The 13,587-nt window shown below is 48.4% G+C and overlaps 1 protein-coding gene across 3 annotated transcripts in view; it reads left to right on the forward strand.

Moving 5' to 3' along the window:
* ASZ1 (ankyrin repeat, SAM and basic leucine zipper domain containing 1) overlaps window positions 1-13,587 on the forward strand; it is a 434,600-nt gene that overhangs the window by 220,022 nt on the left and 200,991 nt on the right. For all 3 annotated transcript variants that reach the window (XR_003858727.1, XM_029616793.1, XM_029616795.1), the window contains exons 5-6: window positions 84-195; window positions 6,585-6,719. Coding sequence is in view for 2 of the 3 variants with exons in the window: in XM_029616793.1 (XP_029472653.1) it covers window positions 84-195; window positions 6,585-6,719 (247 nt within the window). In the remaining variant the exon portion in view is untranslated. The remainder of the gene's footprint in view (window positions 1-83; window positions 196-6,584; window positions 6,720-13,587) is intronic.

Here is a 13,587-nt window from a genome sequence, read left to right on the forward strand (position 1 = left end):
TAGTAAAAATCTTAAATCTTTAAGTATACATTTCCTTTACATTCAATGGTTATCCACATATCTTTTCATAATTGTATTTTCAGGAAACGGATGACCCCTGTTATGATGGCAGCTAGAGAAGGCTACGCTCAGGTTGTTGCTCTTCTTGTTGCCCATGCCGCAGAAATAAATGTCCAGGATGAAAATGGTTATACAGTAAGATTAATCATTTGTGTATGTAATCCTACCCTTATATGCAGGTCCAGCATGGGTGAGGCCATAAAGTTATTTTTAATCTCTTCGGGGCAGAGACTCTTAACTCATAAACTTTCCTTAACTCCCATGCTGTGTATCCTTTCTGACTAAGGATTGAAAGGCGGTCCCAGTGCGGAATGACTAACTTCCTCCTTTGAATTCCCCTGGGTGAGGAGACTTTTCATATACTGTGTGTGGAGTACCCAAAGAAGATGCAAGGACCACTGGATTAGTGTCCAAAATACTTTACTGTAAACAACTCTGGGTTTATGGCATAATAAATATGAATTTCCAGCTCCACAGTTATCTCTATTTCTCTCTCTTGCTTTTCAAATCCTGTCCCCTCTATTTGTGCAAGAGCCTTTAGAAAGGCAGGGAATTCAACCACCCTTCTAAATTAGGCTAAGTAGTAGTCACCTTTGGTTAGGGCCCCCTTAGTGGGCGGGAAACCCTTCCCAGGTGGCAAATATCTGGCTTTACACAGAGAGGAATTTCTCTTCCATGGGTTTGTGAAGACTCTGATTGGGAGTCCTCCTATTAGAGATGATTTCTTACTCAGATGTCCTTGAACTGAAGGAGATCCCTGCTGGAAAGAATCCTGGATGGAACTGCAGGTTTCACAGGTCCTCAGATGGATAGGGAGAAAGACAGAAAAATGCTTCCTCCCAGGTCTTGAAAATCAACTTTTGTCTTCCCAAAAAAGTAAATAACATCAGAGATCCCTGCAATGGGTCACCACCACTTCAGGGGCAGGTCTTCCCTATCCCTGGGCTACTTCGACTCAGGGTTCCCCAATACCTGTGTCTTGGATAGGCCCAGGTATTCAGCAGGGTGCCTACCAAGCAAAATGTCCAAAATCCAACTTATTCCCTCGACACCCTCTATATCTCTGAAGGAGAGCACAGCAGAAGAGCCCAAACTCACTCTGGAGGATCTCAGATGGCTTCCAAGGCTCCAGGTAAGCCCAAAATGTAACACAGAAAAAATTCCAATCTTCCTCGCAAATCTTCAACTAAAACTGCTCCCAGAGCCCTTTGCAGAGCTCTGCTATAAAACCTCCTGCAGGGGATAACCATTATAGCCCCACAATGGGAGGGCTGCCAATGAATGGATCCTCCCCTTAATTATCTTTCTCTTACTGCACTAACCTATATGATCCCAGGGCTTTCTGGTAACTCGGAAAGGTGCCCGGGTTACATGTATAATACTGCAATGCTACTTTATAGTTATTTGCAACCTTCGTTAAATTTCAGGTAAAATAATTTATCCAAAAAAAGTCAAGGTTGGTTGTTTTTTTTTTTTTATTGAGGAAAAATCATATTAATTGTTCTTGAGGCAAACAAGGGAAAAAAAAATCTCAGTTCCTTATTGTCTTGTTAGACCACTCCAAGCATGTTATGTCTCCCTACTAGCTTATGAAGACAGAGAAAAAGCTTTCATGCTGACATCATCCTCACTATATAGACTGGTACATCAGAAGAACTTGTAACTATCCACTTTGAATTAGAAATACGGCACTACAATAAGAATGAAATAACATCAATAAGAAATCATTTTACAACAAATGTAACAAATTTAATAAATGTAACAAGTTCTACCCAATGTAATACCCATTAGACCTCTATAGGGGGGGGTAACTGCATATTTAGGAGAATTCAAACAAAAATATTTTCAAAAATAAGGCATCGCTCAACCATTTATCTTCACTTAAGGATCAGATACATTTAGGCTAGTTGTACAAGAGCTTTCTTCCCTTCTGCAAAGCTTTTCAAATGTAGAAAATATGTATATCATCTTTATATTTTACGATGCATTTGCACGGGAAGCGCAAGAAAAAAGACGCTCCCAGAGCTAGAACCTCTTGATTGTAATTCAAGAAAATCCTTTCTTCTCTGCTGTGTAGACTTGGTTACGTCAGGATATGTTCTATTGCTCCCATGAAACTTCTATTGGGCCTTTTAAAATAGGCCCGCATAGTGTCTCCAAGATCTTTTTCATTGAAAAAGGAAATTAGGAGCGTTGTTCTCTCCACAACTTGATATGCTGATGATTCCAAAAACTCCATCAAGTTTTCTAGAACATTTGGGGTTATTATCTGTTTTTGCTGAGTCTTACATAGAGGGAGGAAATACATTTTATCCAGCAGGTCTCGTTGGGTAGCTTGTAGCCCTTCCACATGACACTCCAACTCGCCCAGCCGGTCTCCATGGTCCGACAGGACGTGTTCTGCCTCGTCCAGCTGTTTAGTCTGGCCCTCCAAGGCAGATTTGATGTTGTCCATAGAGGCCTGTATTTTAGTAAGGTGAAGGTCTAGTGCTGCTGTGATGCTTGAGAGATTTGAAGCAGAGCATCCGCAGTGAGTCCAGAACCTTGGCGCCTGCAGGGGCCTCCGCCATCTTGGCAGCAGGGGTGCGAGACTGGCAGACGACACACTTCCGCATGCTCCTCTGTTGCATCGCCCCCCCTCCAGACAATAAGGGGTCCCCGAGGGCAATAATACAAACACAGGATGGCAAGCGCACACCGATGAGAGATCTGGGATGAAAAGTCCAAACAAGCTAGCTGAATTCAAGAGTAAAAACTTGGAGTGGAAGCAGATGCTGCCCTCAGTATTAGTAACCCTTCGGAGCGGGGCCTCAGACCTGGGCTGGGCGGGGAGCTTCCATGAAACACTTAAAAGGCTCAGTCCATCTCCTCTCCACACCTGTAGAAGGGAGAAGGGCTGAGGGTACAGGAGCTCCCAAGGTGTTTAACAGTGTTGGCGCTCTCAGGGAGTTTACCCACGTTCCCCAGCAGACTCAGTTACAGTATCTCGTGTGAGCAGTATCATCACGGCCCGGCAGTTGCCCTCTCAGGTAGTTTCCTGCCACTTCCCTGTCAGACTCACTGCCAGGTCCCAAGACCATCAGGAAGGTATTCAGGGGTCTCTGGGGCAAAAACGCTGCAGAACCGCTCACTTATATCCGCGGGAAGAGAGGGACGTTCAGAGTGGTGGCCGCCTCAACCCCGGGCTGAATCCGCCACCATCTAATGCCAATGGGCTCAGAATCGACAGCCTCGGGGTCCCATCGGTCTCCAAAGGCCCCCGAGTCAAGGGCCACTCGAATCGCCATTCTATCCTGGGGTAATCGGGGGGGAGGCTCGTGGGGGACAACGGAGCTCAGGTTTCCTCCGTCATCCCTGGTGAGGTCATCACCGGAGGTTCAGTGGAAACTATTCTGAAGTTCAAAATCACAGAGCATATGGAAAGTCATGGTTTATTGGAACACAGCCAGCATGGCTGGATGGACCATTTGGTCCTTTCTGCCATCATTTCTATGTTTCTATGAAAGACACATTCCTCTGCTGAGGGAGGAGAGGACTTGCGAACCACTCTCCCGATGTCTACTCCCCTCAAGATCTGACCAGGAACACAGACCTAGGTCAGTCCTGTGGCTGTGGAAACAACCTATTGTGTCCGCCCAGAGGGAAAAACACATACAGATGCCCAGATGGCAGAGGGCAACCGGAGGAACGAGCCCTCTGCTGTAAAAGCATGTGGAGCAGTACTTATACAGTGGTATCCCATCCTATGGATGGTGGTACACTTATGGTCCCATGTGCCATGTCTGTGGGCAGAATCGCACGCCACAGCAAAGACAGCGCGCCACGTGTCAGTCGGTGGCTACACGCTGCCCCACGACAAAGCACAGAGTGTGTGATGATGTCTCCCCTGCCAGTGCTCCACAGCATTATGCGGTGCAGAACTGACAAGGAGGCTGAGACAATGACATGACTATGGCAGATCCTGGTATGGCTGAAGACTGCATAGACTGGGAGCTCTGGAATTCATTGCCAGAGGAGGTGGTTACAGCAGTTAGTGTAGCTGGGTTTAAAAAAGGTTTAGATAAGTTCCTAGAGGAGAAATCCGTAAACTGCTGTTATGGTAATTAATGAGCAATAGTACCTTTTGATATATGTAATGTTTGGGTACTTGCCAGGTACTTGTGACTTGGATTGGGCACTGTTGGAAACAGAATACTGGGCTTGATGGACCCTTGGTTTGATCCAGTATGACATTTCTTATGTTAAGAGAATGGCATCTGCCCTTGCCCGAGGCACTTGGAGTAGATGCCTTGCCTTTCCCGATCACGCATGTTGTACACCCATTTTACTGTAACTCCAGCAGAGGAAGAAGAGCAGTGTGATGATAGTGTCCTCAGAACCAGTGGTGCTTTGGGTAAGGCATGGTGGAGAGTGGCAGCCTATGGTGTCGCCCCCTCCAGTACCTGATAAAACTGGGAGAGGCGGGCCCTTGAACTGCAGGAATGGCTCACCTTCGATTCCCTCAGGGAGCAATAGCAGCAAAGTCCCTAATGACTGAAGGTGCCCATGGTGTTCTGCAGTCATGTCCTGCGGCCTCTGACTGTAGCCACTGGTGCTTAGAGTGGTGATAGTGCCCACAGGGCCCATGGCGCTTTCACGCTGACCAACGCAACCGACCCATAATAAGTTATATGGCATATAGTGCCACCCCCAGCGCCACATGTGCCCATGGACACCAACCATACGATGGCCCCAATGGAGACTCTGGTGCCTGAAGCTATCGATGTACCAGTGGTACCAGAGAGGCCCTGCAGCCCGTACATACATCACCAATGCCCAAGATAGCTCACTTATTCATCCTAGGGCACCAATGTAGTGAGCTCGATGGTCTCGCAAGCACTAAGGCTCCAAGAGCCGTAGCCCGAGAAGGGACAGCATAGAGCTCCTCAGTAGAGGACACCACCAAGAAGCCTCGAGGGCATAGGACCACAGTGCTCAGATGCCCCAGCATACCAGGGTGCCTCAAGTAGATTGCTACTCCTGTGCTTGATCTGTTCAAGGCCAAAAACCCCTGCCACCAGAGGACTGCAGGGTCATACAGGAGCCCTGGTGGTCTATGGCTTCAGGGGCGACCAGGGCACTCATTAGCAAACCCAGCGCCTGGTCAGTAATGCTCGACATATTCGAGGCGGGAATGAGAGGCATCGGTGGCCCGAGAGCCTTCACGGTGGCCCTGTACTTTGATAGCCTCACGGACATCAATAGTATCAGGGCAGCACCGCATCATGATGGCACTGAGGCCAAGCACCGCGACGGCCTGGTGGGCGATTTTGGCCTCAAGGATACACCCCCAACAGCATCGAGGGCTACTGCAGCATCTAGGCTACGCTCCTTGACAGCATTGAGGGCCTGCCCACTGCTTCAAGCTGAACAGCCTCAAGGGGTGGCCATGCATGCACCTTGATAGGATCAAGAGTGTCTGGCATCATGGATGTCGGCCCTATGGGCATCAAGGGCACTGCAGCATTGATGGTGCCATGGCACCGAGGGCAGCGCAGTCTTGACCAATGGCATCTGTTTGTCCTGCTACTCCGTCAACTCAGCGCTGAAGTCGGTGCAGTGAGACTCTACTTCTACCAATGCTGATGGCACAGAAGGCCTCCACGGCATTATGGGCGGTTATGCACCTCGATGGCAGCAAGGGCATTCCTGCACCTCAATGGCATCAAAGGTGACTATGGTGCATAATGGTGGGCCTGGTCCCCGAAGTGGTCCTGACATCGATACGTCAAACAAAGTTGCTGGTCGCAACTGTACATGGGCAACCTGTTACTGGGCGTGGCACTAAGGTGCGGCTTTCTCCAAAGGAGACTGCACTGCCAAGACTGGCAAGCAGAAGGGGAGGCTACAACTTCCAGGGCTTCCTTGGGATGTGGGAGGATAAGCTCTCCTACCCACAAGAATTACATGGTTCTCGATCCCTGCACTATATAGTGGCACTGGACAATATTACCAAGTTCTTCAAGAAATGTTATTAGCTAGATTCTTAAAAATATCAGCTTATATGTTAACATATCTCTTCTCTCTTTTGGTCTTTTTCCTGATACTTTCTAGAATTTTTTTTGTCCCTATATATTTTATTTTGTTCCCACTTGTGTGGGATAGAAAGTATACTCCTATTTTTACAGCCACCTTAAATCTGTTCTCCAATTTATGCTTTGCAGTATAATGCCTGCAGAAAGTTATGATTATGGATCAGCATATAAACTTGAATGTATGATGGTACATAGTGTTGAAAATAGCTTAAGTATGAGGAGTGTTAAACTATGAACACATTTCTTTTTAAGAACAAAATGTAAACTAGAACTAAAAGGGATTTTAATTATTTAGTAGTAGCTGAATTATCTTTAAAGTTAAATAGCTAGCACAGTTGTTGGATATACTACTATTTTCATGAAGCATATTCAAAACTGAAAGGGAGAGAGCTACTTTTTAATAAAAATCCTATTTAATTATTTACAAACTGAAAACTCTCTTTAATATAGGCATTGACTTGGGCTGCATCTCAAGGACACAAGAATACAGTCTTAAGATTGCTTGAACTTGGAGCAGATAAAAGTCTACAAACAAAAGATGGTGAAACACCAGGAGAAATAGCTTATAAATATAACCATTCTGAGGTATGTTACAGTAAATTTGTTTTAATTCTTTTAAATATTGATATCACCATTTCTGAAAGACAACATGTTATATGTTTTGTTTTTCAACGTTCTGAGGTACACTTGATTACTTCTTATAAAAGTAAACCTATTTGGAAAAATATTTTTCTTATGCCAAACCAAAAGAATGCAGTAAAACTATTTGAAAGGAGCACTTATCAAAAGAATACATTCTTGGTATTCCAAAACTCAACAGAAAGTTGGTTAAGTGAAAGGAATAATTTTGCTGTATATAAAATCACTATACATTTTGGACATTTTTTCTTGGAAAAGTGTGATGTAAATAAATAATGAAAAAGAAAATGTTTGAAGGTATGGCTACTACACTGCAAAGATTCTTCCTACTGCCCTTAATTTCTTAATGTATGTATTAAAACAGGGGTGGCCAGCCTTGGGAGCCACATGTATCTGTTCATGTGCAAAATGTGGCAGTTGCCCTCATGTCTCCATGCCAACTAAGCACCACTGCAGAGGGGAGGTGCTGGAGCTAGAAGCACGTACAGCAAAATAGGCTCTTCTCTACTTTTTCTGCTCTATGCTTCAGCCCCTTCCCTCCTGTCTTTCCAGTGTTGCTGATTGCAGTGGAAGCAGGAGGGGAGGAGTTGAAACAGGGAGCAGAGGCTTTTATATGCTCATCCCTGCCCTGCTCCTCCCTTCTTTTCTGCAACCAGCAGCACTGGAGGACAGGAGGGAAAGATGCAAGGCTGAAGCTGACAGGACAGCGAAGAAAAAGCATGCAGCACCCGGCTCCCTGCTCAAGTGCTCCTCATCCTGTTTACCCCACCTACTACCTAGAGTTAGAGGGCTCTTATATTTCCTGCTGTCTGGGGGGGGGGGGGGGGGGGAAGCTAGAGTTAAAATTACCCCAGGCTCAGCAGATCACTGTGCTCTCGGGACCTGGGATTCAGCTAACAGCACAGAGAGAGGGCAGAATGATTTGTGGTAAGGGAAAGGGATGTTTGGGAGGAGGGGAATATGAGAAATTGTGATTCCCTGTATGTACCAGGATCAGTCCAGACCGCTGGTTATGCCTCCCTTCCAGCAGATGGAGTCCGAGAAAAAAGCTGAAGGCACCCCCTGATAACCCAGTGTGCCACCTGCAATCCCCCAGTATTTCTCTGACTCCAGCAGATGAAGGATGGCATAACCTGCGGTCCTGATTCTTTTACAAATTTTGATCTTTCATTAGTGTGAGGGATTATTCTTTGTATCCCTAGTTTCCTTTGACTAGATCAACTGTTACTTAAAAAAAAAAAAAAGGAAAAAAAAAAGAAAGAGGAAGTAGTGTTCGAGTTTAATAAGGTCAATCAGCAAGCAGTCAGCTGCAGACCTCCCAAGGGGGGGGGCGGTCTCCCACCCCCCACTTGGTAGCAGGCAAGGCTGGGCCAGGTTCCTTACAGCCTAATTTTCCAGAGAATTTTGGTGCCTCAGCCGGTGAGGAGGGGGGAATTACCAGTGGGCCATCCTTCCCCCCTAACGATACAGAGAAGCTTCATTCCCCTGGTTTGCCGGCTTTAAAAGTTAGTTTAAAAAAAAAGGAGCATTTAAAAGTTTTTAAACATGGCCGATTGTAATCTCCCGGGTCTCCGGAGGGGGTAATTGCTTACCCGGCAAATCTTTCTGTGGCAGCTCGGACGGCCATGCTGAGGGGAGTGCGCTGCTCCGCCTGTGGAGAGCCGGCAGCGTGGCTCTCCTACGAGGGACTTTGCTAGCGTTGCATCACCAGGGGGGAAGGCTCTTCTCAGGTACCGGATGCAGGCAAGCAGCCATCCCTTACATGATCGTGAGGGTTAGAAAAAAGTCTCCCTGCTCGCAATCAGAGGCCGTCGCCGAGAAGCGTGGGAACGGCGGCCATTTTGCCCGATTCGGGACTGATACTGCTCATGGCTCTGGGGGAGGGGAAGCCCCTCTGCGGCTTTCTCCTCATAATTTAAGCCCTGAAAGACCTTGCGGTTTGGGTATTGACTCCCCGCCTCGTCCCGTCTTGCCTCCCGGGGGGGGGGGGGGGGGGCCTTAAAGCGGCAGCACCCCCTTTCTTCTCAATTTATATTACTGTTGCATAAAGCTTACATGGAGGCTGAGGTAGATTTGAATTTGCAAGAGCCTCCACCTGCAAAACTTCCTAGGCCTGCAGAGGGTACAGCAGCCCCTAAGGCCCAGCCACCTCGTACAGTTCCTGATGTGGTGCCGCCATCCCCTGACCAGCCAGATCCCGATCCTCAGGATCCTCCCACGGGTGATGACGTTGACAATGCCGCCCCGGTTGATGGGGATGACCTGCGAGTACTCTGGGTTATTTCGCAGGGAGGAGCTGGACCCCTTGATCCCTCATGTGTTCGTGGAACTTGATATTCAGGCGCCGCAGCCTGTGGCAGAGCCTTCCTCGGGGGATCCGGTCTTGTCGGGTCTTCTGGCCCCCCCCCTAAAACCTTCCCTTTTCACCCGATGCTTTTGCAGCTTATGACTCGGGAATGGGATGTGCCTGAAGCCAGCTTGCGAGTTAGCAGATCCAAGGACTCCTCCGGATCTTAAGCAGATCCGGAGGAGTCCTTGGATCTGCTTAAGATTCCTAAGGTGGACGCGGCCGTCTCGGCGATCGCTAAGCGCACAACCATTCCAGTGACGGGAGCGGTAGCTCTTAAGGACCTCCAGGATAGGAATCTGGATGTTCTTCTCAAAAGGATTTTTGAGGTATCTGCGCTGGGTGTCAGGGCGGCCGTGTGTAGTAGTCTCATGGAGAGAAATACTCTTAGATGGGTGCAGCAGTTGCTTACAACTCAGGAGCTTCCCCCGCCGGAGGTGGAACAGGCGGACCGTATGGAGACGGCAGTAGCTTATATGGCGGATGCTTTGTATGATCTCCTATGTACATCCTCGAGCACGATGGCCTCAGCGGTGTCGGCAAGGAGGCTTCTTTGGCTTCACAACTGGTCGGCTGACGTCTTGTCGAAGCTCAGCTGGGTTCCTTCTCATATAAGGGAAAACTGTTTGGTGATGACCAGTAGCACCTAATTAAGGCCTTAGGGGACAATAAGGTTTACAAGCTCCCGGAGGATAAGCCCAGGTCTTCTTGCCCTTTTGACTCGTTTCGGGGTCGTTTTGGGGGTCAACGCCATTTTCATGTGGGTAGGGCCCCGTCCTTTCCTCCACGACAAGTGTCTGCACGCTCCCAGTCTTGGGCTCATTCCTTTCGCGGTAGACTGCCTTCTCGTAACGGAGTCTCCCAAGGATTCTCCACAAACAAGTCTACCCAATGAAGGTGCGCTGGCCCATTCCTCCATTCCAGAGATCGGAGGTTGCCTCTCTCTGTTTCACGAGGAATGGGTCAAGATTACTTTGGATCAGTGGGTTCTAAACATCACAGAACACGGTTATGCTTTGGATTTTGCTCGCCCACTACGGGATCTGTTCTTGGTGTCTCCTTGCAGGTCCCGGACAAAGCTGCAGGTGGTACTAAAGACTTTGGCTCATTTGAAGGCTCTGGGGGCGACTGCCCCAGTCCCGCTGGATGAGCGTCGGACCGGAAGGTACTCGATTTATTTCGTAGTGCCCAAGAAGGAGGACTCCTTCCGTCCGATATTAGACTTATAGAAGTTCAACAGAGCGATTCGGGTACCTCGTTTTCGCATGGAGACATTGAGGTCCGTCATTGCGGCTATTCACAAAGGCAAATTTTTGGCCTCTTTGGATCTGATGGAGGCTTACCTGCACATAAGAATCCAAGAGCGTCGTCGGAGGTTTCTGCGATTCATGGTCCTGGGCGAGCATTACCAATTTCGGGCTCTTCCGTTCGGTTTGGCAACGGCTCCTCGCGTATTCACCAAGGTGTGATGGTGGTAGTGGCAGCGGTCCTCAGACGAGAGGGGATATTGGTCCACCCCTATTTGGATGACTGGCTCATTCGGGCGAAGTTGGAGGGTCTTTGCAAAGTGGCGGTTCGGTCAGTATTGCATCGTCTCCACTCTCTCGGATGGGTAGTCAATTTTGTGAAGAATCAATTGGTACCTTCCCAGGGGTTGCAATTCCTGGGAGCCCGTTTCGACACGATTGTGGGCAAGGTTTTTCTTCCACAGGACAGAATGCTCAAGCTGATGTCTCAGGTGCGCCGTCTTTTGGCCCTCCCTTTGCCCAAGGTGTGGGACTATTTGCAAGTTCTTGGCTCTATGGTGTCTACTCTAGAGTTGGTCCCTTGGGCGTTTGCTCATATGAGACCTTTGCAGAGGGCATTGCTTTCCTGATGGGACCTGAAGTCCGAAGAGTTCCATTTACCCTTGCCACTCATGGATCCCGCCAAGACCAGTCTAGATTGGTGGTTAGTTCCCGATCACTTACAGCAGGGGATGGATCTAGAGAATCCCCAGTGGATGATTGTGACTACGGATGCCAGCCTCTCCAGTTGGGGGGCAGTCTGTCAGTCGCGATCGGCACAGGGGCAATGGATGGCTCAGGAGTCCAAGTGGTCCATAAATCGGTTGGAGACTAGGGCGGTTCGTCATCATTCAGTGAGGGTTCTATCCGACAATGCGACAACTGTGGTGTACATCAAAAGACAAGGAGGAACAAAGAGTCGTCCAGTCACCACAGAGGCGGACAAGTTGATGGTCTGGGCGGAGCACCATTTGGTCCGGTTAGCGGCGTCTCACATAGCTGGAGTGGACAACGTTCAGGCAGATTTTCTCAGTTGCCAGCGGCTAGACCCTGGAAAGTGGGAGCTATCCGAGGAGGCAATTTGGCTCTTGATTCGTCTGTGGGGAATGCCCCGTCTGGATTTGATGACTACTCGGCTGAACGCAAAGGCAGCTCATTTCTTCAGTCGCAGGAGGGAGCAGGGGGCGGAAGGAGTAGATGAATTGGTCCTTCCGTGGCCCCGCGACGTACTACTCGGTGTTTCCTCCTTGGCTGTTGGTGGGAAAAGTCTTGAGGCGAATAGAGTCCCACCGGGGGCCAGTGATTCTCGTAGCTTCGGAATGGCCACGGAGGCCATGGTTCACAGATCTGATCAACCTAGCGATTGACAGTCCCTTGCATCTGTCACCTTCCGAATTTACTTAGACAGGGTCCAGTATTTTTTGATCAGGCGGCTCCCTTTTGTCTAGCGGCTTGGCTTAACAGAGGCGGCAGTTGAGAAAGAAGGGGTATCCAGATGCAGTTATCTCTACTCTGCTGCACGCACGGAAGACTTCTACTTCTCTCGAGTGTGGAAGGTTTTCGATTACTGGTGCAGTGGGTTGAAGGTGTCCCTGCGCCAGGCTTCTATTGTGCACATTCTCGCTTTCTTGCAGGAAGGCTTAAAGAAGGGACTGGCGTACAGCTCGCTCCGGGTTCAGGTAGTGGCGTTAGGATGTTTAAGAGGTAAAGTTGATGGTACGTCTCTTGCAGGACATCCTGATGTGGTGTTTTTTTTGAAGGGAGCCAAACATTTACACCAGCTGGTGCATGCAGTGTGTCCTTCGTGGAGTTTGAATTTGGTTCTCCGTGGGCTCTGCGGTCCTCCGTTTGAGCCTATCAAGGGGGTTATGTTGAAAGATTTAACACTCAAGGCGGTGTTCCTCGTGGCCATTTGTTTGGCCAGACAAATATCTGAGATTCAAGCATTGTCCTACAGAGAACCGTTCTTGCGGATCTTGGATTCTGGGGTTTCGCTTAGGACGGTGCCTTCTTTTCTGCCGAAGGTGGTATCGGCGTTTCATGTAAACAAGACAATTGAGTTACCAGCTTTTCTGGATTTAGATCAGAACTCTCCTCAGGCTCATGACTTGAGGAGACTGGATGTCCACCAGATACTTCTGAGGTACTTGGAAGTGACTAATGCTTTTCGATTGTCAGACCATCTTTTTGTTTTATGGAGCGGTCCTAAGAAGGGGATGTAAGGCTTCCAAGGCTACTATTGCCCGATGGTTGAAGGACACCATTGCTTCGGCATACATATGTCATGGCCTCAAGTGCCAGATAGTCTTAAAGCTCATTCGATCAGATCTCAAGCGGCATCTTGGGCAGAAAGCCAATGTGTTTCACCGCAGGAGATTTGCAAAGCAGCTACTTGGAAATCTTTGCACACATTTGCTAAGCATTACCATTTAGACGTCCGGGCTCCGGTTGTCAATTCTTTTGGCAGCAGTGTGCTTCGAGCGGGACTCTCCAGGTCCCACCCCATTTAGGTCAGCTTGAGTACATCCCAGCGGTCTGGACTGATCCTGGTATGTACAGGGAAAGGAAAATTGGTCCTTACCTGCTAATTTTCGTTCCTGTAGTACCAAGGATCAGTCCAGACGCCCGCCCAGGGGTATAGTGTTCCGGAGAGTCCACAAGTCCGCACCATTGTTTTCTCTTTCTGCAGTGTTTTAAAGGCTATGAAGAAGCATCCTAATCCATACTCTGTTCATGTACGTAGTTTTCACAGGTTATTGTTCAGTGGAGTTCTCTTGATCTAGTCATTGGTTGTTTTAAATTTACTTCATTCTGCTTTGATATTGATTATACTGAGGGATCGCAGATGGCACACTGGGTTATCAGGGGGTGCCTTCAGCTTTTTTCTCTGACTCCATCTGCTGGAAGGGAGGCATAACCAGCGGTCTGAATTGATCCTTAGTACTACAAGAACGAAAATTAGCAGGTAAGAACCAATTTTCCTTTGTTGGTGGAGGCAAGGGGTGTGAATGCTTGGGGGAAGAGTGGGACAAGAAAGGATGAATGCTTTTATGGGAAGTGACATGAAAAGGGGACCTCTTCAGAGAGTTGAGGATGGGGGTGAATGCTGGCAAAAAGTGAGGAGGGGGTTCGTTGCTGGGATACAGCCCAAAGAATGGCTGAATGCTATGGGGGAGATGAG

The sequence above is a fragment of the Rhinatrema bivittatum genome, chromosome 9, assembly GCF_901001135.1.
Source record: "Rhinatrema bivittatum chromosome 9, aRhiBiv1.1, whole genome shotgun sequence".
Lineage (NCBI taxonomy): Eukaryota > Metazoa > Chordata > Amphibia > Gymnophiona > Rhinatrematidae > Rhinatrema > Rhinatrema bivittatum.